The following is a 23,153-nucleotide window of genomic DNA, read 5'->3' as shown; positions in this document are numbered from 1 at the left end:
AGTTTCTAATTAATTATTTAATGTTTATTGCTTCGAGCGATTTGGTTTCTGTTTGAGGCGTTGTTGAGCCCCATTTTTTATTGTTAGTCGAATTAAGCACCTCGGATAAATTTTCTACAGGACGGCAAGTGAAAAAATCCAAAGATGGGCATGCTCCTAGTTGGTCAAAAAAGGGTTATTTGGATCGCATCACCAAAAGATAAACCAAATAGCTCTAGGTTGTTTTATTTTGATGTGTTCTATTTACAGGGTGGTCTCAACAGAAATCAATTCGCTCTCTGCAGTCACAATTTTCCAGTTATATAAAAAATGTAAAAAATATTCCAAAGTTTGTCCAAATTTGTCAGTGTAACGTTGATTTCTTTGAACAACTTATTTTTGAAAATTTAAATCACCCGCGCTTTAAACCGGACCTCGACTCGTTCCGACTGAGCCGAAGACACCCGATCGACATAGTTAAAAAAACTCGCTTTTTGCTCCGATATCCTCCATTGGCGTCGAACTTTTGAGCCCAAAACCGTTATTGCCATTAAATTGAGGTCAAAAAAGTTAAATTTGGGGCACTCTAAGCGGGATTAAGTCGATAAATCGCAAGTCTATCAATGCCAAAAAGTTGGCATTGGACAATTTCAACTTCATCTGTCTGTCGCTACTTCAACTGTTTAAAGTTGCTTCTAAACAAAGTTCCAAACCGTCTCTCAGCAGTACCGTTCGCGATGAATTTCGATCCGAATATCGAAAATATGAATCAGAACTACAACAGTTTGTTCACAACTAGTGGGGGATACCCAGGAAATAGCAGCAGCGAGGATAACGACTCCGGATCAGAACACGATGACGGCCTGAGACAAGTTAGATACGATGTAAGTGATTAAAATGGTGGATGGTGTTAAAATTATGTATTCTTGCATACTAATGTGAGCGTCTTCCTGATTTGGTTTCTCATCAGAAAATGTACTTAAAGCTCAACATGTACGGTAAAGACGCCGCAAGCAAATCGGTTAATATTTTGCGATTTGAACGAATCTCTTAAACTATGTTTCTCTCCCTCAAATAAATGCGAACAAGAAAGGACAGACATTGACAGGCCACCAGATTTATTCACTCAATACTGAAATGATTTAAGGTTAGCTACCATTATCAAAAAACTAGTTTAAGGCAGCAGTTTTGAAAAATGATTGAATTTTAACGTTCTTATTCGCAATAACGCCACAGTTTTGTTTCGATTTGCAACCTTTATATTACTACTTTCTCACATTGGTGGCCGCTATATTCAGTTGTTTGATTGCAGACGTTATAAAGGTAAGTTGCTATTTACAAGTTGGCTTAAGTATCTTCCCCTTTAGATTACACCAACATACATTGTAGACTTCAACGCCTCGAGCATGCTTTACTACATTAAATTACATGCGGAGCCCTAACAGGCAGCGCGCAGACGCTTAAGTACTACGCATTCCTAGCGCTTTGCTCTAGGAGGCTCGCATTTGCATATAACAGTATCTACCCTATATCTATCCAAATAAAAGTATCTATGATACTTTATTCTATCTGTACTAAAGTTGAGTGTTACGCATGTAGTATTTAATCAGTCAGTGCCGAAAAGAGCGCTCCTAGAATGATCTTTAACTGTTTATTAGTTATTAGTTCTATAGTCTGTCCCAAGCTATTTGGTAGTGATGTGAAGTTTTAAAAATAATCTTAATTTTTCAATATTGTTTCTTGCGGTAACTGTAAGCGTTAAAGTTATTATTTTCGTGGCGGCAAACCTGCAGTCAAATGATGAAGCAAATGGAAGAAAAATATCAGTTGCATACGCAACATCAGGTTCTAAGCCGTATAGACCTCGGCCTATAAGCCCTCAAAAACACTATTGAGTCCGGCTGTGAAAGCCTATATTCCTATAGTATTCTATTTAGTAGTCTTTATTTCAAACTGCACAACATGAAATGAGACATAATTTCTTTACGTTGCGGGGAATGGAGGTCACAGTTTGAGTAGATCAGAGATTCGTCCCGGAACCCAAAAAAACTGCAATAATTATTACTCGGTCTCCACTGTTTCGACTACCGGTTTTGCCGAGGACGCCCCGCATACTATTGTAAATGAAAACGCGGTAGATTAGATATTTCTTATTTTATTAAATTGAATTTACTTAAGTATTTGCAGGTTTTTAGTAATAACTGTAGAAAATATGAAATAATTTTAGTACCTACCTACTACAGTTTATCGCTGCTTTCTTGTAGACATACACAAATTCCCGCTGCTTTCTTGTAGACCCGATGCCCTTACTAAAAAAACATTCATAGTTGAGTTCCTATATGAACTCAACTATACAACATCAACAAGAAGTCGAACCAGTCTATTACAAGAAATAATTTGGAATCCGCTTTTAAGTGCCAACGGAAGACTGATTTTAAACTTTCGGAAACGGCAGAAATTCTTGAAAAAACCTCAAAGCGTGGCTGGTGCTTCACGTGGCAGCTCTTCTCAACACACTTCTACAACTGCAGGGGCGCACTTCATATTTTTGCTTCTGTCCTTTGGATGATGGAATTGCTCATGAAGCCCTAAATATGGAATATAGTTCTCGAGACGAGCTATCAGAAAGATCATTGTGGCTGTTCCGATATTATGAACCATTTTGGACTTTAAAGAAGGCGAAAATAAAGTTTAACTTGCGCACATTGGAAAAGGTTTTTACAACCGATGCGATATTTCCAGCGGTTTTACACAATCCTTTAAAAATCGACGTTAATTTGGCAGATAGCATTTCGGTTTTGATGGCACGTTTCTTTTGCGCGGCCTGGCAAATTTCTAGCGCCACGAAAACAAAAAGATATAAGCTGTCCGCTCCTGATAGCTGAGTTCCATCAAGAATTTTGTACCAGCTTTTAACACTCTGAATATGTTTTGGGCGCAGGTTCCCATTCTGCAAAACATGATGAACATCTCAAACCCGAATATGGGCATGGGTATGGGGCTGACCCCCGTTAGAAAGCGCCGGGGAAATTTACCAAAGCATGCTGTTAAAATATTAAAGCGCTGGCTCTATGAGCACAGATACAACGCCTATCCTAGCGACGCTGAAAAGCTCACTTTGTCTCAAGAAGCTGGTCTGACAGTGTTGCAGGTAAAACTGGGACATGTTGAAACTGCCGAAAAAACTTAATTATTTTGTTAGGTCTGCAATTGGTTTATTAATGCACGCAGAAGGATTCTTCCTGAAATGATCCGACGAGAAGGCCACGATCCGCTGAACTACACTATTTCTAGAAGAGGCAAAAAACTGACTGGAGCCAACATGATACCTGATCAGGGAAGAGTTGGGTAGGATTCTGCTATTAACCACTTTTTGAAATAGTGATAATCCCGTTTGCCTTTGTTAATTAGATGGGCCAATGAATATGAGCACTCGGGGGCCAAACGAATGCGACTAAACCAAGAGTATGAGGACAGTATGACCCTGTTTTACCGCTCGGAGGCGGAAGATAGTAACGACTACGAAGACTCCAGTCACAGTGAAGAGGAAAAATTCAACCCAAACTGGCAATACGGAAGCATTACAAACGAAGTTTCCAGAGTATACGATTCGGGGTACGTCACACTATACCTGCTTTGTAAATGTTGCTTATTTTTCGCGCGTTTCTGTAGCTCACAGTACAATCACCAGATCTTGCAGTCAATTGCAGGGCCGAGCCCCAAAGTGCAGGTTATGCCAGCCAATCAAATCGAACCGGGGGCACTGATGAACGATGAAGAAGACAAGGAGAAGTTCAAGTGTCTCTATTTGCTGGTCGAGACTGCGGTGGCAGTTAGACAGCGCGAGAAGGAGCAGGAAGTCTCGCAAGTACCATAAATGTGTGTGTTTGTACCAGTTTTTCAATATTAGATCGTAAGATTTGTTATCGTTTTCCATAGTTTTTTATAAATGTTATATGAAATGTGCAGCATTAAGTTGTGGAAGTTGATCTCCTTGACAAAAAGCCACGTAAACGATCTGTGCACAGGGTAATTCCATAGATTTAAACACCGAGCTCTCAAGCTTATTTTTTAAGAAACGGGCGAGTTAACAAGTGAAACGTAAAACTTGTTAATTAATCAAAAGAATTTATGCATATCAGAAATATTGCTATATAAAAGTAAGCAATCAAAAAGGAAAAAACTACTGAAAGCTCAGTTTGTAAAAAAATAGTAAAGATAAAAACGCTAATGATAAGTATTAATATTTTGCGGCCAGTAGGAAGGCAATTTAAAGCTGACGGGAATAAACAGGATAATAATGTGCTCTTTTATTATTGGGCAGCATTAGCTGTTTCTAAACAAAATTAAAATGGGTGGACAATTAATAATCCGACTAGACTATTGGTAATTTTTTAAGCATACCCCAAACACTTCTAGTATTGTATAGAATGTGACCGCTCTTCAATTCCAAGCCGATCTAAATGCAATGTTCCTTCACCCGGACTCTAAGAACCTACCAATTTGGGTTTGTCGACAAACTCCCTTCCATATCGGAAAATATAGTGCGTGGTGGCAACCATCATTCCACCCCAGAAGAGTAAATATAGCAGACACTCGGTGGAATATTCGGATGGTAGCACAGAGGAAGCTACAAACATAGCAGTGGCCACCAGTAGAACGGATGGGAAAGTAACGTATCTCCAACCAGGAGGAGGAGCAATGGGTGAAACTACTTTACCCACGCCTAGAAACAGGTCTATCGAATCCTGTCGGAAACCATCGTTGAAGTTGTTCTTGTAGTAACGAATCAACGAATTCACACCGTCCTGAAGAGCGCCTGCTTTTGTGCGCTTTCCTGAAAAAGTCGATGGTTGGAACACTTAAGATTAATTTCTAAGGCTGGATTTACCTGTGCGGGTAAAATCGGTCTTCAGAGCCCCCGTTCCCGAGTACTGAATGCTGACAAGATCAGCATGATCCGCCCAAACATTCTTATAGAGGGACTCAAACGAATACTGATGTTCCAAAGTTTGATCTTGGCTCAAAATCGCAAATCGCCTAAGCACAATTTCCAAGTTTCTATGAGCCAACATGCTTTGTACCACATTGGTTCTATCGAGGCAGTCTATGCAGTTTGTTCGGAAGACTCCTGCAACCGATCAAGCAAGTTAAGATGTTTCTGGAGGATTTACATGCGGGCAAACCTTCTTGCAGCGAGGAAAGAGTGCCGTCCCGCAAGATCAGAAAATAGCCCATTTCGTCCTGATCTAAAGACACTCTGTCGATCAATATGGACAGCCGGTACCACTTCATTTTCCGGCACTCTGCATGGAAGTCAAAAGGCTCGTATCTAACAGAAGGATGCGCCAAGAGGCTTATTGTGCCTCTAAAGGCCTTTTCTAGCAGCCCTGTAAACATGTAAGGTACCCAACAAATTCTGAGAGAAAGGGTTAATTTTCACCTTCGGATCCTAATTGGTCGACTAAATCCACCATCACCTGTCTTCCGTAAATCCCTGCCATCGATTCGATGTGTTTAAGACACGCGTTACGCTGCTCTTGCGGGTCTATGTTGTAATCGAGGGTGATGGGCGGCTTGTACCGGAGGTCGGGTTTTTGATACCAAAATAGAGGTATTGAACCTCTAATCTAGAAGTCGCTATATGGAGGAATGATTTTAGCTTTATAGATCACATTACCTGCACAAAACTAGCTCTATCGCCGTCGCCTGATTCGACGATTTGTTCGGTTTCCACGAAATTTGCAACGTTTCCCTCCTGGTCAATGCCTCGCCTGAACCATCTGGTACCAGCTCTATTAACAATTTAATGTGCGGAATATTCTTCCGGAGACGCCTGAGTGACTAACCCTAAGTGAAGCCCAATTCCTTTCATGTGAGAGTTTCAAATAGCTGTTCTTATTTGAGGTAAGCGTAGTCTTGATGATAATTTCAGTGTTTACTAGGAATATTTGATTTCAGCAATAATACACAGGATGGAAAAAGTAGAGAATAAGGTTGGAGGTCCAAAGTTGGTTAACTGAATAGTTTAATTAAAGCTGTGATTTCCGTTTTATTACATCGCAACTTAATTTTCCAAAACTCTGCTCATAACGGGAAATTGAGGCTTGAAAAAACTTGGAATGGCTATTTAATCGAAATCAAACTGCATTGTCTGAATTGGAAATAAGGTAAGATCGAGCTGTATCTCAATCAATAAATGTCCTGAATCGGATAATGCGGCAACTTGGAATTTTTCACCAAATATTGAAAGTTCATTTTAATTCATTCATCTACAGCTATTTTTTTAAATAATGCAATCTAGTTTTAGCAGTCCAGATGGAAATCGTGCATTTTTATTCTAATAAAGTACAGCTTTTGATCAAAAGCGTGTGGGAATTTTAACTTTGAACCCAATATAGAGGATGCATTACTGAATGCATAACTCAAGGCATTACTGAACGCGCAAATTGAAATCCTGCAGCCAGCGATTCAAATTTAATTAAAGTGGCTCGAGCCACTCGGATAAAATATCAAAGGACTGATCCTTTGTCGGTGTTTTGACGAATCATCAAAGCAATTTGCCGTGGATCAGGCTCGGCTCGTTAGATATGGACGCGGCATTTAGATTCTCCTGTATGATGCGAGCCTGAGCAGCCGCGGCAAAAGTCCTTTGAAATTTCGTCAAAACACCGGCAGAAAATGGATCGTCTGTCCATGTTAATTAAAGTTGACCAAGTTCATTTTAGTCTCTGATTCTCTCTTATCGATTCTGCAAATTTTCATTCTGCTGCGCAAATCTAACTGTTTTTTTAAAGAAGACCGTGCAGTCTGCTGTCTAGCGAACCACATATCTTCAGCAAAAACAGGTATCAACTTGAATTTTGGCTCAAATATAGACTATTTTTCGCCTCAACTGATTCGGCAAATTTGCCTCCTGCAGCCGTACAGGTAATAGTACTTGATTTTAGCTATAATACAATTACTGGCCGGACGATTGGAAACATTTTTCACTTTTGAATCATTGGGCTGACTTACCTGTAGATACTTCTCCTGGAAACGATGGCCCATGTGAAGTTTTGTCCATTAATCACACATTGGTTGATGGAGACAAACCCGAGCAGTAAAGGCAAAGCGAACCTTCGAAAACTAGGCGCTAGGAACGGTTCCAGAATATTCGCGTTCCATACAAATCTATAAAAATCCATGATTATGGCTAAGATACCGAAATCAATTGGTTTTGTTACCTGGCATCCGAGCGTTCAAGCAGAGATTGCTGCCAAAACTCTGGGCTGATGTCGTGCAGTCTTTGGATGGAATGCGTAATGTCGTAGCTGTAGCTAAAGTAGAAATTGGGCGTTGCCAGTACAGTTTGTACCATGCTCAAGTACACATTATTATCGGCCTGCTTCTCATTATTTAGATGTATCAAGCTTTTGGGGTAGGGAATTATTTCAGTTTTTACTAGTTTCCATATTGGGTGCCCTGCAATGTACCTAGGCAGAAAAATACCCACTTAACACTAATATTAATCCTATTTTAGAGCTTCTCTTACCCGACCAAGTCCCTTTGGGTGGCTACAACCAAATATCGGCCAGCGAGTAGATTAATAGAGCCCAACAAACCGCAGAAGTCCTGCCGAGTGCTGGCCGCTGGGATTTGGCCCGAATTTTTCTGGATAGTCACATCCTCTGACACCCTATCGATTATCAGTAATTCTTCACTGGTTTTGGGTTCTAAATAGAATTTTTCTGGAGTTATGTACCTGAAATCAGCAATGCCTGTTAACATCTAGGTACCAGCGTCATGACCAAAGGCCAGAGTACGTAATGTATCGGAGTGCCCTTTAAACCAGCCAAAGCCACTTGTCTTGTGCATGTAGTTGAGATGGGAGTTGGATAAGGTTCAAAGACAGTTAAAGGAATAGGTACTGCATAAAAAGTTACTTACAAAGTCAGGTCGTTGTACACATCGGAGATGGACATTGTTGCTTGCATTTGATCAGCAATTACCAAACGACACGTAAAAACTTAATTGTTAAACATTTTAATTTGCAACTAGCAACCGAAGGTTATTTTTATTGATGATGGCCACAGATGGTTTGTGCCACTTGTGCCAGCTGTCAGCTTTGATCAAAGTGAGGTTTGGGCACATTCAACGTTTTGTATTGTATCAATGATTTAAATATTTTTTATTTTTATTTAAATCTTTCATTAATTTTATTTTAATTTTATGATTGATATGCTTAAAATCTAATTTTCAAAATGTATGTTGGCGCCATCCCGAAATACCTCCACGCATACGTGGGAGTGAGATAGTCGAATGAGCGAGGACGTGACTACTTCGCCTGACAGTAAACACTGTAAACAGCACAGGTCACAAAGTAACCTTTGTGATCCGTGGTAAACAGTTTGGTTTGTTTGGTTATGTGTGCTTGTACAAAGTTTATTTGCAAGTAAACTTTTATGTGTGTTTTCTTTGGGTTTGTATTTTTTCCATATCTGTTTTTGAAGAAATGTATGATCATGTTCTAGAGAGGGATCTTATTACGTAAATGTAAATGTCTGTGTTCAAGTGTTTTAGTACCAAGTTGCAAAGTAGACTCAAGCACCAATTTCCACTTACCCAATAAATGCTTTAAAACTTTTTGTATAGTGTTAATTTGCTGTTATTTATAGTGACGTCTACTATAAGAGCCCTTATACAAGTTTGAAGTATTTTTTTTTATTTGAATCTTCTTGTGTTTGGCAATAGGTTAAGTTTTACAAATATGCAGGGTGACCCAAATTCAAGCGGTATATCTTGAACAATTTGAGATAAACAACTGAACCTTTCTATACATTGTACTAATTATACTTATTGCTACTGTACGAACGTCAGTCACCATTTTTTATGTGTTAAAAGGGTGGATTTTGAGGGCATTTGGATTATTTTGGTGGTTTTTAAGCCACTGAGGGCAATTGCAATTTTAGTTTAATTTTAGCAAGCCCATTGTTTTCTACACAAAGATGCTCATAGTGAAAAGTGCTGATGTTAGCTTTTAGGATAAATGGCGTTTTATGATATTTTGGGTTGGGGAAAAGTTACATTTTGGGTTCGTTTAACATACTACATACATACTATTCGAAAAACAACTACCTTGGCTTGAAATGGCCTTTCATGTCGCCAATTTAAGCAGTGGATTAGAAGTTAGTTATTAATAAAATAATCCCTCGACCCCAAAATCTACGCTGCTGAACCACAAAAATCACAAAAAACTAGCTAAATGATTGGTAAATTGTATAAAAAGTGTATCAGTTTATCTAAAATTGTTCCTCAAACATTGAAAATACATCTATTCAACCCTAAATTGCGATAACAATAAAATTGAAAAAATCAACCTTTTCCCAAAAGTAACTTTACAAAAATATTTTTTATGCAATTTTCACATTTTATTTTTATTCTCGACAACTAAGCTTTCAATCGTAACAAGTGTAATAACGTAAACGTTGAGTGTAACAATCGCTAAAAGTTTTGGCTTTTTATGGGTGAAACAAGGAAATGTGTTCTTGTTGTGAATCAAAAAATCGCCATTGGCTCGTTTACTATTCATTGTAGAGAAAAAGTGAACTCCACCAGTTTTCCATCTTTTATTTTTGAAGATATTTGGGTTTTTTTTTTAAAAACGTTTTTGGCCTTTTTGGAAAAACTGTTTCAGTTTGTGGTTAGAAAAATGCTCGTTGGTGCTTTCCAACATACCGAGTATTTTATAAAAAATCGCTTGTTACGATTGAAAGCGTAGTTGTCGAGAATAGAAATAAAATGGGAAAATCGAATAAAAAAGGTTTTTGTTACGAGTTACTTTTGGGAAAACGTTTTTTTTTTCTCGCTCTTTTTAGTAAGTCTTAAGGCTCTCCTTCCCCGCAGATAAATTGTAGGCATTTTTTTTGTCTCAGTAGGACGTTTTACATGAACGACTTACTTTAGGAAAAAAGTTTTTATGGTCGAAACAAGAAAATGTCTTGGCTCCCTTATAATTCACTTTAGAGAAAAAGTGAAATATAAGTTTGTGGTTTGAAAATTTTCTTTGGTGCCTTCTAAATGCCAAATATTTAATAAAGGATCACTTTTTACGATTAAAAGCTTAGTTTTTGAGAAAAAGATGTGAAGTCGCGCAATATCTGAAGGTTTTCTTTCTATAGGGCGTTTAATACGCACGAGTTACTCTTGGAAAAAGGCTTATTTATTTAAATTTTCACGTCTTAATTGTCGAAACTAGAAAAATCTTTGTTTCTGAGAAAATAAATCTTCTAATTCCCAGCAGATATATTTTTGGAAATTTTTCTTCCCTATAGAGGAGGAGCGTGTACGTTTAATTCGTGCAGTTTTTTTTGGGAAAAAGTAAATTTTTTTTATTTCTCCGTCTTTTACTGCCGAAACTAGAGAAAGCTTAGCTTTTGAGAAAAGAAATCTTACGTTCTCCTTCCCACCAGATATATTTTTCGCATTTCTTTTTCTGAAGTACGTTTTATATGCTAAGTTGCTTTCGGAAAAAATGTTGTTTTTTAAAATCCTCAATTTTTGGACCGCGTTGCGTTTGAATTTTTCCATCGTTTTTAGTTTTAGATACTTAAGGTTTGGGAGGTCCGGAGGAGTAAACCCTCAAAGAATCTGCAATGATGATCAGCTCATGTTATTTCTTCTTATGTTTAGATTTTTCAAACTCACGAGATAAAAAATTGGAAGAACAGTACATGGAAATGGAAAGAACAGCTGTCAGCTGCAAAATAAGTGACTTTGTGTGGGCCAAAGTAATCGGTAATTCAAGATGATTAAGTTAAATCTGCCTGCATTAAAGGAAGTTCTTATTGACGTTTCGCAAGCACCTTCTTTGATCCAGATTTCGATCGAAACCCAACTGATGCGATCTGATGGACTGTGACGTGGATTATCTTTTCAGAACCGACAGAGCTCAAAAAAGCGGTTAAAAAACTGACTGAATATGCAAGCCACTCGTGCTTACGAAACGTCAGGAAGAAATTCTTCTGGGCCACGGCCTGACAGCCCGAAACCCTTACCAGTTTTTAAATCAAGGCTTTTAAATGCTTTATTCCATATGCAGGTTACAGCTACTGGCCAGGCTTAATTTTACAGCCGGACCGTCTTGCGCCACCCAAAAACAAAAGTGACATGGAATGGGTGTATTTTTTCGGTTCGCAGAACTATGCCTGGGTGCCGATCAAGTATATCAAGCCTTACAGCGAGTTTAAAGAGAAGTTCGGGAAGAAATGCCCTCAAGGGGTCTTGGATGCCAAATACGAACTGCGGAAGCACAAAAGTAAGAGAATAGTTACCCCGTTACAGTCCAAGTTTCAGTGATGTGAACTTTCAGAAAGATTAACAGCGAATCCGGATTATGTACTCACTATTGCAAAATTTATGCCGAAAGAAATGCGAGCGCGTAGCAAAAGCGTGTCGAAGTCTTCTAGGTAAAAACAGGCAGTTGGGCACCGACTTGTTGTAAACGAGCTTCTTTCAGATCTGTTGTGGATGAGCAGGAGCACTACTTAATCCCAGAGCCCCGAATTGGAGTGTTAGCTGGCAACATTAACGCAGAATCAATTATCAAGGTTTTCCACTTAACGAGGAAAACATATACTAAAAAGTCCCAATAATTGTCTCAATTTTCAGGCGCTGATTTCCTTTAAACATAAAATGACAATTTGGAGCGAAAGCGAGGCATTGTGTATAGATATGAAGCAAGAGGCCGCTGAGGCACACACTACTTGTTACGTTTATAAAGAGCCAAGAGATGTGGTGAGTGGTCAATGTCTCAATTTCAATCAGTTTTCCTTTAAAACATCCACTTATGTATTAGGTCAGAACCGCTGATATCATTTTCAGCTTACTGGCCAGCAAAGCTGAGGCCATCCGTATGCTCGAAAAGTTCGGCTACAAAAATGATAACGACTACCTTTTAAGTGGGAAAATTTATATTGAAATGACCACGATCGACCGCGAAACCTCCTCAGCAAATGCGAAAATTTTCAGTGCCAAAGGAGTGACTTATTTCGAATTCATGGTAAGACTGTTGGTGATTTTTTGTGCAAATTGGCACGAAGATAATTTGCAGATCGATGGCACCAAACAGGACATTGGGAAAGGCCTCGTATTAGTAGGCGGGAATTGCGACCAGTTTAAAGCCACAATTGAGAGGTTAAAATCGTGTTTAAAGGCTCTTGGCAAGGTGGATATTCTTAAGGGCGTTTTACAGTCGCTAATTTTATTGCTCGCAATATTTAATTCTTGTGCATTCTATCGGTTCTCGAGTTGCCGGCAACTTTTATTGCGCTCGCCGTTTCAAATCTAAAATTTCTCGTGGTTTGTCGCAATTTTACTGACTTTTCTGGCCATTTATGCTGCCAACAGTTCACTCATAGTACTACAAATCCCTTGTTTTACAGTCGCTTTTTGCTTATTTAGCCATGGTTTAACCTACCATTGCCTTTGTTTTGCACCGGATTTTTTAGACTGTAAGACAATTAATAGATCTGCTGGAGCAAAACTATTGTTGCTCAAGAAAGTTGCGGGTAATAAAATTGCCGACTGTAAAACGCCATTTACTCAACTTTTCTTATCACGTTTAAACGCTTATAAAATCTGACCTTTTCTAGTCCTGGTACTTTGTGGAAAACCCGCAAGTCTTCGTAATCTTCCAAATGATGAAAGCCATATTCCTGGCTGGTTTCACAGAAATCTTGGCGCTTGCAGACAAAAGCGTTGACTTGAATGTTTTCTTTGAACTCTTCAGGAACTCCCCCCTACACAATCACTATTTCGAGCGTAAGCGCTTTTATTGCCGTCCTGTTTTGTGATCCCTAATTTTATGTTCTTCGATCAGGTGTTTGCGATAAAGTTGAAAACAATACTTACTTCGACGTTCAAGAATCGCTTCCGTGCCTACAGCATGGTCTACAGCGGATGTTAGAATTATGCAATGTATGGAAACAACCAGCTGGCTTGACGTCCACAGCAAATCAGCTCTACAAGCACGCCAGACGCATGGGTTTGGACGAGGCGGATTCTTCAGCAATGTTTCTTCGAGCGAAATAGCAAGTAATCATTCCTGATTTATTATTAGTCTAGATTTAATCGAAGTAAAGTTTGATGGAATATAGAAAGATTTCATACAATTTATCAATAACATGTGGGAGTTTTTTTTACATTTATGCACGAAAATGAGATCATAATTGTGGCTTAATTTAAGGTGAAACAGTGTTCTTTCTTTAGGGTGAAACAAGAAAAAACTAAAAATTCGGAAGGACTCAAGCGACACGTTCACCTTTTAGCAAGCAGCTAAGGGTTTAGAAACAGTTGAATTCTTCAATCTGGTCTAAGTTCAGCGAAAGCGCGATTTGTAATAAAAAAAAACGGATATTTGGGATATAAGGCTGATTGGTCAGAATGCTTACTCCCGTTTTCAATATTTTACAAGTGAATTTGTCTTTCCTCTCCCTGGGCCCAAATGTTCTATATTTGGGCTAATATTTCTGGGTTTTTATGGGTGAAACAAGGAAATTTGTTGTTGAACCGAAAAATCGCCAGTGGATCGTTTACTATTCATTTTAGACACAAAGTGGCAGTTTTTCCATCTTTTATTTTTGAAGATTTGGGTTTTTTTGAAAACGTTTCAGTTTGTGGTTGGAAAAATGCTCGTTGGTGCTTTCTAACATACCGAGTATTTTATGAAAAATCACTTGTTACGATTGAAAGCGTAGTTGTCGAGACTAGAAATAAAATGTGAAAATCGCATAAAAAAGGTTTTTGTTACGAGTTACTTTTGGGAAAACGTTTATTTTTTTTATTTCTCGCTCTTTTTATTAAGGCATAAGGCTCTCCTTCCCGGCAGATAAATTCTAAACATTTTTTTTGTCTCAGTAGGACGTTTTATATGCACGACTTACTTTAGGAAAAAGGGTTTTTTCCTCAAAGTTTTTATAGTCGAAACAAGAAAATGGCTTGGCTTCCTTATAATTCACTTTAGAGAAAAAGTGAAATAAAAGTTTGTGGATTGAAATTTTTCTTTGGTGCCTTCTAACATCCCAAATATTTAATAAAGGATCACTTTTTACGATTAAAAGCTTAGTTTTCAAGAAAAAAAAAGTGAGTCGTGTAAAATCTGAAGGTTTTCTTTCTACAGGGCCTTTAATACGCACAAGTTACGTTTGGAAAAAGGTTTATTTATTTAAATTTTCCTGGGTTTATTGCTGAAACTAGTAAAATCTTAGCTTCTGAGAAAATAATTCTTCTAGTTCCCAGCAGATATATTTTTGGCAATTTTTCTTCTCTATAGAGGAGCGTTTACGTTTAATTAGTGCATAGTTTTTTCGGGAAAAGGCAATTTTTTTTATTTCTCCGTCTTTTATTGCCGACACTAGAGAAAGCTGAGCTTTTGAGAAAAGAAATCTTAACGTTCTCCTTCCCACCAGATATATTTTTCGCATTTCTTTTTCTGTAGAACGTTTATCAATAATTGTTACATTATAAATAGATCGCTGTCAATTTTTCTGATTTCCTGCGATTTCTCGAAAGTTCATTGTCTTTTTTTGTGATTTTTTAAAGTCTAGTTATATGGTTCAGCGCACACGTCGATTATGAGATTTTTCTTCTCCGATTTCGTCTTGGACATGCAGCGTCCAACAAAAATGAATGATTACAGTCGTTTAAGGCCAATTCAATTGTGACTATTCCTTCCTTAAGAAAAATAGCCAATAATGAAGATGAAGCTGAGGTGTTTTGAGGCTCGTGATAAGCCCAATTTCTTTTTGCGCAGTTTTACAGCCAATAGAAGAGATTTCCACCCGGGGAGACAGTCCCCAAAAAACAAAACAAGGTCCGACTTAATGTGCATGATACTGGTTAGTTATTGAAACTAAGTGATCCTTGTAAAATTATTTAAGTTGTTATAAACCAATTTCAGACCAAATCCAATAAACAGCTTTATAATTTGACTATCATACTTTACAGAAACAATTTAAAAGTTCTAAAAAAGTATCAACGCAAATAGGGAAACACTCTTATAATAATGCATCTAGAAGGGACTTGAAGTGACTTAAAATCTTGTACGATATATGCACGCAGAGTCGTGATTGTCGCAACCCAATTTGCGGGCATTTTTCAAGATTTCATTCACGTTCGACGCCAGAGGCATGGGCTGTCTGAATCTGGTGGACATTTCCAAAGCGAGAGTCATGTCCGTTTGAAGTTGCTCGATTGGTTCTTCAGTATCTTGGGCTGAGGTGAACTTTTTAGATACTATCGTGTTGGATTTATCTGAAAAGTGGCACTATTAAAACCCAGTTAGGGTCCAAACACTGGATAAACTTACGCTCCAGGTAATCGCTGGACATGTGGGTCATTTTGAAGATGTTATTGAACGCCTCTAGTTTGATGCTGCACCGATCGGCCATGACGAATCCTTCTACCAGAGATGCCAGGAATATGCCCCTCATCATCTGAAAAATCATGTGGATTTTGGTGGCTGATCCGATTTTCCCCAGCAAAAACGAAGCCTGCAACCGCAAAATTATCAGTTGGAAAATTAACTGGTAATTCCAAGTCCCACCTTGCTAATAGCTTTAAAACACGACTGACAATCGACGAACAGGGGCTGTAGTCCAGCTGCCAACACTATAACTTCTCCTTTGTTAGCCTCCTGCTTGTTCCCTTGTAACTGCAAAAAAAACTGCATTCAATCGACCATAGGGATAAATAAGCGGAATCTTAGTACCATAGCTTCTAGATATGTGCCGCCCTTCTTTGTGATCAGATCGTGAAAATCCTTCGATGTTTCAGGATCCATACTGGTCATCTCAACAAACCCTTTGCCCTTCAGAAGATCATCGCATTTATCGGTTATGCCCAATTGATTCAGAACGATCTTTTCTTGGTCGGGATCGGTCAAGCAGCTGAACGTTATATCTGCCGTTTTCACCTAGATTATTAGACATTTGAATTATGTTGTACATACAAACTACAGTTTGTTGAATAGATTTATTTATTTTGCTGTTTTCACGATGGTAATTGAGCCGTTTATTTTGAAAGTAGTCAGTACGTTTAATTAATATTGAAATTTAATATTAAATTTGAGGAATTATTTCACACATGGGGAAGAACAGAAGAAGACTATTTAGTTCAGATAGTGGTGAAGAAATAGGAACTAATGATTTTAAAACAATCGAAAAAGAAACAGATATTCATCATCACGGGATAAAGATACGAACAACAATGGGAAAATATTCAGGAATCATACATCCAAAGTTCTGTAAAAAATCTCTTTGTATACTTTTAAAGTGAAGGACGCTTAAAATGAGTATTAAACTCTGCAAATGTAGGCAATAATTTACGTGGGGTGATGATTGGATCACCAAGAAAATTTTCTGAGGACGGGAAAAAGCACGTTCACAATCATATTAAAACCTTTCCTCCATTTAAAGCATCGACTGACCCCTGACTTGGAAATTTTCAGACAAGTTTTCAAAGTTGGTAGACCACGAGGGAAATTAACCAGCGTTACCCATGCAAACACACTTTACCATAAAAATTCCCATTCTTAAAGCAAACGAGTTATGATTCTGGAATTCTGGAGGCCTATAGGAGACACTAAGCCCTAAATGTTTGGAAAACATCATGAATATTAATTAACTTGAACATTTTCAGGGAAATTAAAAAGTTTGATCGTCAAAAACATTTTTTTAACAATCTCAAAGCATGCTTTGCAAAAGTATCATTTTTTAATCGACTGCTTTAGTAGTTAGAAGTTGTTCACACTGATAGAAGACACTTGACTCTAAATATTAGGAGTTTTTTTTTATTAATCCGCTCGGTGCGTTTCAGCGATTTTTCGAAAATTAGTCCTTCTAAAAGCGCTAACGTACTAAAGCGTTGTCTAACTTTTATGCCAACTGAGTTAGGATTTAGAAATTTTCACCAAAATGCAATCACTAAGAGTCGACCCGCAAATTTTCAAAAAAAGTTGCCAAAAAGTGTTCGAAAACACGAAATTTATAAGAAAAATGTTAACGTTTCAGCCAACTGAGTTAGAACTTTGAAATTCTCCTAATCTATAGAAAATTCTGGGGCGCAAAATATTGTAAAATGTCCTCAATTTAACTGGAATTTTTTTTTCCAAGAGCGTAGTATACGAAAACGCTTTGCAAGAAAAACTTTTAAACGAATTAGCGATCTAAAGTTGGCCCAAACTGCTGAATATACTTCGAGGAAAATATGATCAAAAACCGTTAAGTTCAAAAGTTTCAGCGAATTTTGGAAAATTGGTTTTCTATAGAGCTTTGTTTAACTTGACTGAGTTAGGACTTTAAAGTTGACCTGAGCAATACGAGGTAACTTAAGGGCAAAACTTTGGAGAATCTCATCAATGTCCATTAATTTCTAGATATTCAACAAATTTGTTCTACTAAAGTATGTTGTATAGCAAAACAGTATGCAAGAAAAATCTCAAATTTGATAAAAAATTATTAACATTGAAAAATTCGATTAGGATTTAATGAAAAGCACTTACCACCTGTCTTGGAGTGGTGCAGGTTTTAAAAAATGTTTGGTGCCTATCAGCATACTCTTGTAGCTCTTCCAATAAGGCTGAGCTCCTGCTCCATACGTACAGCTTGTGTTTGGATTTGATCAGATTCTGCAACGACATTAAGAGGAAATCACTCTCTCCATTTTTTGGGTGCCACCCTTTAGGCTGTAGACATAATATCTAATACTATGCTTTTGCTTACCTTCAGGATACCTTCAGAGTATATACTGCCGGCCAAAAAACCGAAAAACTTGTTTGAAGTGCCCAAATTAACCGTGTTAACAGTGAGCAAACCCGGGGTTCCTACAGCATTGCCCGACGTTGCTTCTGATATTGAAGCGGCGATGTTTGTTTTAATTGCATCTTCGATTTCATTCGAAGTAGATGATCTGAAAATTGAAATAGTGGCAAAAGAGAATGGAATAAGCTTCGACTATCTTACCGATGCTTTTTCTTGACCACGGGTGTATTTTTCTCCTTAAGGGGAAACGACCTTTTCCTATCATTTGGGGTGCCGCTGCTGTTCAACCCAGAGGACTTCTTCTGCTTCTTCGGGCTTGGTTTGCGCGCGATATATTTAGCAAATGAAATCTTATAATCGGGATCTTTCGACATGTTATCTGGAAAATCGGACCGAAATCGCATTAAAATCCCGGTAAAACTATCATTGAAAAAAAAACTTACTAATAATGTCGTCCATTTCTTCCATTGCCGCTTCTGTGTTCTTCTTCTTGTATTGCAACTTAAATTCCTCGTATGGTTTAATGTTTTTGTCCTCGATCCAGGCGTAATTATGAGTGCCCAAAAAGTAAATCCACTGCATTTCTTTGATTGTTTTTATCGGGGCATCCGGATCAGGCCGCATCACTATCGCTGGCCAGTGATTGTAGCCTATAAATCAATGGATTTGATTTGAATTGAGTTGGAATCGTAAGTAAATATAAACACCTACCTGCCATTTTAGCCCATACAAAATCGTTCTCTTTAAACACTGCACTATCCATATCTGCGGAATTACTACTACTACCACTAAAAACTATTGAGTTTTTTTCAGATATTCCCGTTTGATGTTTTCTCGTTCGGAGACTGGCGGAAGTAAGGGGTATTTCCCTTCGCGGCGCCTGCAAGCACGAACTTCAAACTAAAAGAAGAATAGCATCTGAAATAGAACCATTTGATATTGAGTACGGATATGCATTTTTTTCTTTCAGTTTCTAGAACTGAGGTTTCTACTCTTTAATGTCTGGAATGGGCTTTATTAGAAAACAAGGTTTACAAGCCTAAGGAAAAATGAGGTCGGTTTCCCTGTATTCAACTCATTCGCCTTTAAAGTTTTTAGATCAGGTTGGCACTTTACCTACAGTAAAACACCAATCGAAACAGGAAGCTATTTGCTCTTCGGAGCTTGGAAGTGAAAAACATTGGACAACAAAATGAGCAAATGTTGAACTAAACTGCTAAACAAAATGAACGTTACACAGCTAAATTTGTCGTAACTTTGGAACTGGATAAGGATTGAATGAAGCCTTATCTAGTCACATTTGCTTTTTATTTGTCGATTTTTTGGTCAAAATTAAGCACCGCATACAATTTTTCCACAGGGCGGCAAAAACATTTTGCCAAGTTCGGCATGCCCCTAGTTGGATAAAAAAAGAGGTTTTTGTATCTCAACACCAAAAGTTTAAAAATAAAACATATAGCTCGAAACGTTTTCTGTATTTTTATGCCATCTGTTCTATTTACAGGGTGGTCAGTCAGAAGAATCGTTCAAAACCCTGATTTTTCCAAGCTTGTTCAAAGTGAGTCTCAAAATTACTGCATTTGACTGAATGCTGTAAAAAAATGCAAGGAGAACGTTCAAATTTTCAACGTTATTAGAAGACACTCGGACCTCCTGATGCAGAAAATTTCAAAAGAATCGTACAAAATCTGGATTGTTTCCACTTTTTTAAGCGTGAGTCCCTAATTTACTGTTTTCAGTTAACTACGCTATCTCTAAAAAAAACCGTCTCTTTGAAACCAAATCAAGAAGTAATTGGAAAGTTTCACCATCTTGAGAAGAATTTTCACAGTAAAGATGCTAAGTTTCGTAAAAATCGCCCAAAATCCTGATATTCGTCATTTTAGCCAAACTGGTTTTAGACAAACTTTTAACTAATCGGAGAGCGTTCTTGGCTTAACAAAATAATATCTCCCAAATTAATGCAAGAGCATTGAAATTTTCACCGTATTTAAATCGTGATTTTTCCAGCTTATTAAATGTGAGTCTCAACAACTGTGATTGTTAGCTCTTGTGAAAAATCGTATCTTTCAAACCAAATGAAGAAGCAATTCGAAATTTTCATCATCTTGAGAAAACATTTAACGCTAAAGATGCTGAGTTTCGAAAAAATCGCCTGATATTTTTGCCGATTTGACCAATCTGAGTCTCATAATTAGTGTTTGCCTGAGGTCAGATTCTCAGAAAATCACCTTTTTGGCCTTGCAACGATAACTTTTCTGCTCTTTAACCGATTTCATGATCTTGAGCTCATATGGAAGCTCAAACTTCATAGACAACTCTAGACGAAAATTTAACATACCTACAGGGTTGCATAAAATATTAACCAAATCATAATTGCCTCCGAAATCTGTGGCACCGGCAGATTTTCAACTATAATGTAGAAAGTTTACTTTCAAATGCTTCATTCATTCACACAGCCGCTATACTGAATTTTTATTTCAACTGACTGCGAAGTTTGAGACCCTAAATTTTGAAAATCGGTTTCAGAGAATAAAACGGTTTCGATATGTTTGGTTTATCTTTAAACTTTTGGCGTCGAGAGACAAACAACCTCATTTTTCCTCAACTAGGAGCAAGACGAACTTTTAAAAATTTTGCATTTCCATTTGCCGCCCTGTAGAAAATTTATTTTCTACAGGGCAAACAAAAGTTGGGGCAAATGAGTCCGTGTAGCGTTCGTTTTGTTCAACAGGTCATATCGACCTGCATTGAAAATTGCAGACAAAAAACCAGGGCTTTATAAGGTTAATGCTACAGCAAATGAGGTGCTTCTTAAACAGACGAAGATGCACCTGTAACCGACTATTCAAGTGACCCTCACTTACCTGAACCGCCCTCAAGTTCCAGATAATAGTTCAATATTGCCGAAAATGCTCGAAGACGCCCTAAGTGAAAGGTTTTTCGGTCTCAAAACAATAAGTAAACAATGTTGTACTTGTTGGCGTCCACAAGGCAGTTGTTTACTGATCATCCGGGTGGCACTTTAATTCATACAACTCACCCAAAATGTTTTGCACGCCTTATAATTCTCGATCGGCCAGAAGCACTTGTCCTTGTCGTAGTTATACTTGGTAAAACACTGGTACGTAAGTTCTTGCTCCTTTAAACACGGATTTGTTTCTTCCTGATTCCGCTTTTGCCCCTCGACTTTCATTACTCTGGAAAATAGACGCGCGCGTTGTCAGCAATACAACAATGACAACTGAAAGGTAAGGTTATATAAACTGTTAAAGTTCTCTGTTTTACCCACTACCAAAAAAGTTGACAATGCTGAAATTTATTTACAAAGTTATTGCAATAGAAAGCTATAAATGAGTTGATAGTGGTCTACATTGGAGCAGACAATTTTGAATATATATTAATCAAAGAATTAACAATGTCCACATTTTGGGCAAAATGAAACTGGGCGATAACGATTTATAATATTTCTTTTTGACCAGCCAGCCACGCCCAATTAATTAGTGCCTTTGTCTTATTGCGTCACGAGCGCCATCTAATGCCAAAGTTTACATTTTTTTAAGTGCCAAACGTGACGTTTATTTAGTCGTTTTTTTATCTTCTATTTTTCCGGGTGGTTTTCAGCAGTTTTTTCTGAATTTTCGGTAAGTTTGCACTGTGATTATCTATAAGGGTGTATTCATTTTGTTATTGTATAATTAAAATAAAGCGATTTCACGAACACATATTTTTGGGCGATTTTGAAGAATCAACTCGGAAATTTGAAAAATTTGAAAAAATATAAGAAAGGTCCTCTTCCAAATTACTCCCTTGGTTAGAACATGCTTTAAATATGTGAATTAAACTTAAAATGTTATTATAATGAAACATCCTAGATAACCACATTTTCAAAAACTTTCTGCTGTAGAGCCGTTTTTGCTTATATTCCACCGTTTACTTAAACCGAAGATTTCACCAGAAATAAACTGAAAACGTAGTTTACCAAAACTCAGTTTACGATAAAATAAAATTAGACATTAAAATCTGCAACTTTTTCTATATCAGGTTTTTCTACAAATTGCAAATTAGATGTGAAAACGGGCCAAAGTTCAATCAATATTTTTATATTAACTCAAAAACTTAATCAACTTATATTGAATAGGTCTAGAATTTTGCGTATAGTTCGAATATTCTATAAAAAGTAGGAATGGAATTCCATTTAAAAAAATGTAAGTTTGGTCTACCACTTGAATTTGAGACAGCATGTATACATATGTATATAAAGAGCAGTTTTTCAGTATTGTGGAATAATAATACGACGTATTATTTACGATCGGTTTAAACAAATGCAATGTATGTGTGTGTTAGGTAGCAACAAAATGCAAAAGTTTGATTAAAAATTTATTGAAATTTGGCGATTAATGCGGCGAAGAATCTGTACTTTGTCCGGAAACTGCAAATAGTGCAAAATCTGAAAGTCTAGTCAGATAAGTTCAGTTTCAGAAAGTACATTTTACTTACTCTATCGTGTACATCATACACGGTTGAAACTTCTCTACTCAGAAGCACCCCAATATTTTCTATAAAGCTCTTCAGACCAGCGAGTTTCTCTTTTCGTCAAGGTTTTCAACTTTAGCGGCAGTTTCAACTTCCAGATGACAAATGAGTGCAATTTACAACTGTATTTCATAGCAATGTTGTGCTTTATCACTGACCCGAAGTTTTCGAAATTATTTAAAAACTTTACAGTCAAATGACACAATAAGTGCAACTTGTATTGCATTTTCCAGCACGATAAAATTTCCAGAAAATAACCCAGATAAACCATCTATCTCCATTGGCTTTACTTGATTTTACAACCGTTTCCAAATTTATCTCGAACATGGCTGTCCATTCTGTCCCCCTTCGGAGTGAAGAACGCTGACAATTTCGCCAAACAATTTAATTTTATTCGACGAGGTTATTCGACTCCGCAAAAAGTATCCGCTCTTTTTCAAAAAAAAAAGTTTATTCTTGTTTGCACTTTTTGCAGGTAGTTTTTAAATGTAAAAATATTTATAATATAAATATATCTGACTTGTAGTTTGTAAAGAACGTGAAATTTTCACAATTTGCAAACTATTCCATACCAAAGTTCGAAAGGTAAATTGAAACTTTCCGTTAACTCAACCAAAATGTTATTTTAATTAGTTCAACAGCCTTAAACCGAAGTTTAAGGCCTTCGAAAAATTCCTCAAAGACCCATTTATATTGACCCTCTCCACGGAAATCTTTAGTAAAAGGCGAAAGATTTATTCGCTTTGAAGAGAGTCCAGGGTAACGATTTCTTACAAAATGGGCTCAGTTATAGATCTGAGAAAGGATACGAATGATAGTTAAACCCATGCGCTCCATCTC

General features: G+C 37.4%; 4 protein-coding genes, 1 long non-coding RNA gene and 1 other non-coding gene across 7 annotated transcripts; 2 read left to right on the top strand and 4 right to left on the bottom strand.

The window, feature by feature from the left end:
- The first annotated feature begins 634 nt into the window (after nt 1-634).
- On the top strand, nt 635-3,941 carry LOC109543525 (homeobox protein Meis3). The gene is made up of 5 exons (XM_019913274.2): nt 635-863; nt 2,921-3,130; nt 3,182-3,327; nt 3,391-3,594; nt 3,652-3,941. The coding sequence occupies exons 1-5, from the start codon at nt 717-719 to the stop codon at nt 3,854-3,856; spliced, it is 912 nt and encodes a 303-aa protein (XP_019768833.1). The 5' UTR covers nt 635-716; the 3' UTR covers nt 3,857-3,941.
- Nucleotides 3,942-4,265: 324 nt separating this feature from the next.
- On the bottom strand, nt 4,266-8,088 carry LOC109543524 (phosphatidylinositol-3-phosphatase SAC1). Its single transcript, XM_019913273.2, has 9 exons — nt 7,909-8,088; nt 7,514-7,723; nt 7,206-7,454; nt 6,997-7,152; nt 5,660-5,774; nt 5,423-5,609; nt 5,166-5,369; nt 4,871-5,110; nt 4,266-4,816 (listed from the first exon to the last, which is right to left on the bottom strand). The coding sequence occupies exons 1-9, from the start codon at nt 7,953-7,955 to the stop codon at nt 4,467-4,469; spliced, it is 1,758 nt and encodes a 585-aa protein (XP_019768832.1). The 5' UTR covers nt 7,956-8,088; the 3' UTR covers nt 4,266-4,466.
- A 248-nt stretch (nt 8,089-8,336) lies between these two features.
- Nucleotides 8,337-13,143, top strand: LOC109543527 (putative oxidoreductase GLYR1 homolog). The gene is made up of 10 exons (XM_019913277.2): nt 8,337-8,440; nt 10,651-10,755; nt 11,060-11,275; nt 11,330-11,426; nt 11,477-11,567; nt 11,629-11,754; nt 11,816-12,019; nt 12,071-12,184; nt 12,612-12,780; nt 12,839-13,143. Exons 2-10 carry the CDS (start codon nt 10,692-10,694, stop codon nt 13,048-13,050), a joined length of 1,293 nt encoding a protein of 430 aa, XP_019768836.2. The 5' UTR covers nt 8,337-8,440; nt 10,651-10,691; the 3' UTR covers nt 13,051-13,143.
- A 1,734-nt stretch (nt 13,144-14,877) lies between these two features.
- On the bottom strand, nt 14,878-21,020 carry LOC109543526 (putative oxidoreductase GLYR1 homolog). Of its 2 annotated transcripts, none has more exons than XM_019913276.2 (10): nt 20,821-21,020; nt 18,489-18,695; nt 18,221-18,427; nt 17,979-18,156; nt 17,739-17,925; nt 17,519-17,644; nt 15,728-15,931; nt 15,563-15,670; nt 15,326-15,509; nt 14,878-15,270 (listed from the first exon to the last, which is right to left on the bottom strand). In XM_019913276.2, the coding sequence occupies exons 2-10, from the start codon at nt 18,538-18,540 to the stop codon at nt 15,050-15,052; spliced, it is 1,467 nt and encodes a 488-aa protein (XP_019768835.1). In that variant the 5' UTR covers nt 18,541-18,695; nt 20,821-21,020; the 3' UTR covers nt 14,878-15,049. The 2 variants fall into 2 exon arrangements, with proteins under 2 accessions (XP_019768835.1, XP_019768834.1); XM_019913275.2 differs by having other exon boundaries at nt 18,489-18,677.
- Nucleotides 21,021-22,144: 1,124 nt separating this feature from the next.
- Nucleotides 22,145-23,135, bottom strand: LOC125502847. The gene is made up of 2 exons (XR_007280568.1): nt 22,278-23,135; nt 22,145-22,227 (listed from the first exon to the last, which is right to left on the bottom strand). It is a non-coding gene; the product is annotated as an uncharacterized LOC125502847 (long non-coding RNA).
- On the bottom strand, nt 22,953-23,076 carry LOC125502867. The gene has a single exon (XR_007280582.1). It is a non-coding gene; the product is annotated as a U5 spliceosomal RNA (small nuclear RNA).
- Nucleotides 23,136-23,153: the final 18 nt, after the last annotated feature.

Source organism: Dendroctonus ponderosae, unplaced genomic scaffold (assembly GCF_020466585.1).
Source record: "Dendroctonus ponderosae isolate FM_Combo_2020 unplaced genomic scaffold, Dpon_F_20191213v2 Dpon_F_20191213_10, whole genome shotgun sequence".
Lineage (NCBI taxonomy): Eukaryota > Metazoa > Arthropoda > Insecta > Coleoptera > Curculionidae > Dendroctonus > Dendroctonus ponderosae.
The sequence above is the reverse complement of the archived record's forward strand: the minus strand, read 5'-3'. Positions and strand labels throughout refer to the sequence as shown.

What these genes read in the sequence shown, in the direction of transcription:
- LOC109543525 (XM_019913274.2), top strand. Translation starts at nt 717, where the DNA reads ATGAATTTCGATCCGAATATCGAAAATATGAATCAGAACTACAACAGT. An exon ending in CCTGATCAGGGAAGAGTTGG is followed by an intron (nt 3,328 to 3,390) that starts GTAGGATTCTGC and finishes TTTGTTAATTAG; the next exon opens with ATGGGCCAATGAATATGAGC. An exon ending in TCCAGAGTATACGATTCGGG is followed by an intron (nt 3,595 to 3,651) that starts GTACGTCACACT and finishes GCGTTTCTGTAG; the next exon opens with CTCACAGTACAATCACCAGA.
- LOC109543524 (XM_019913273.2), bottom strand. Translation starts at nt 7,955, where the DNA reads ATGCAAGCAACAATGTCCATCTCCGATGTGTACAACGACCTGACTTT. An exon ending in GTGTACAACGACCTGACTTT is followed by an intron (nt 7,724 to 7,908) that starts GTAAGTAACTTT and finishes TGCTGATTTCAG; the next exon opens with GTACATAACTCCAGAAAAAT. An exon ending in TCCAGGAGAAGTATCTACAG is followed by an intron (nt 5,775 to 6,996) that starts GTAAGTCAGCCC and finishes AATTGTTAATAG; the next exon opens with AGCTGGTACCAGATGGTTCA.
- LOC109543527 (XM_019913277.2), top strand. Translation starts at nt 10,692, where the DNA reads ATGGAAATGGAAAGAACAGCTGTCAGCTGCAAAATAAGTGACTTTGTG. An exon ending in AGCGTGTCGAAGTCTTCTAG is followed by an intron (nt 11,427 to 11,476) that starts GTAAAAACAGGC and finishes AGCTTCTTTCAG; the next exon opens with ATCTGTTGTGGATGAGCAGG. An exon ending in TGACTTATTTCGAATTCATG is followed by an intron (nt 12,020 to 12,070) that starts GTAAGACTGTTG and finishes GATAATTTGCAG; the next exon opens with ATCGATGGCACCAAACAGGA.
- LOC109543526 (XM_019913276.2), bottom strand. Translation starts at nt 18,540, where the DNA reads ATGGATAGTGCAGTGTTTAAAGAGAACGATTTTGTATGGGCTAAAATG. An exon ending in GTTTTAAAGCTATTAGCAAG is followed by an intron (nt 15,510 to 15,562) that starts GTGGGACTTGGA and finishes TTGCGGTTGCAG; the next exon opens with GCTTCGTTTTTGCTGGGGAA. An exon ending in GTCCAGCGATTACCTGGAGC is followed by an intron (nt 15,271 to 15,325) that starts GTAAGTTTATCC and finishes GCCACTTTTCAG; the next exon opens with ATAAATCCAACACGATAGTA.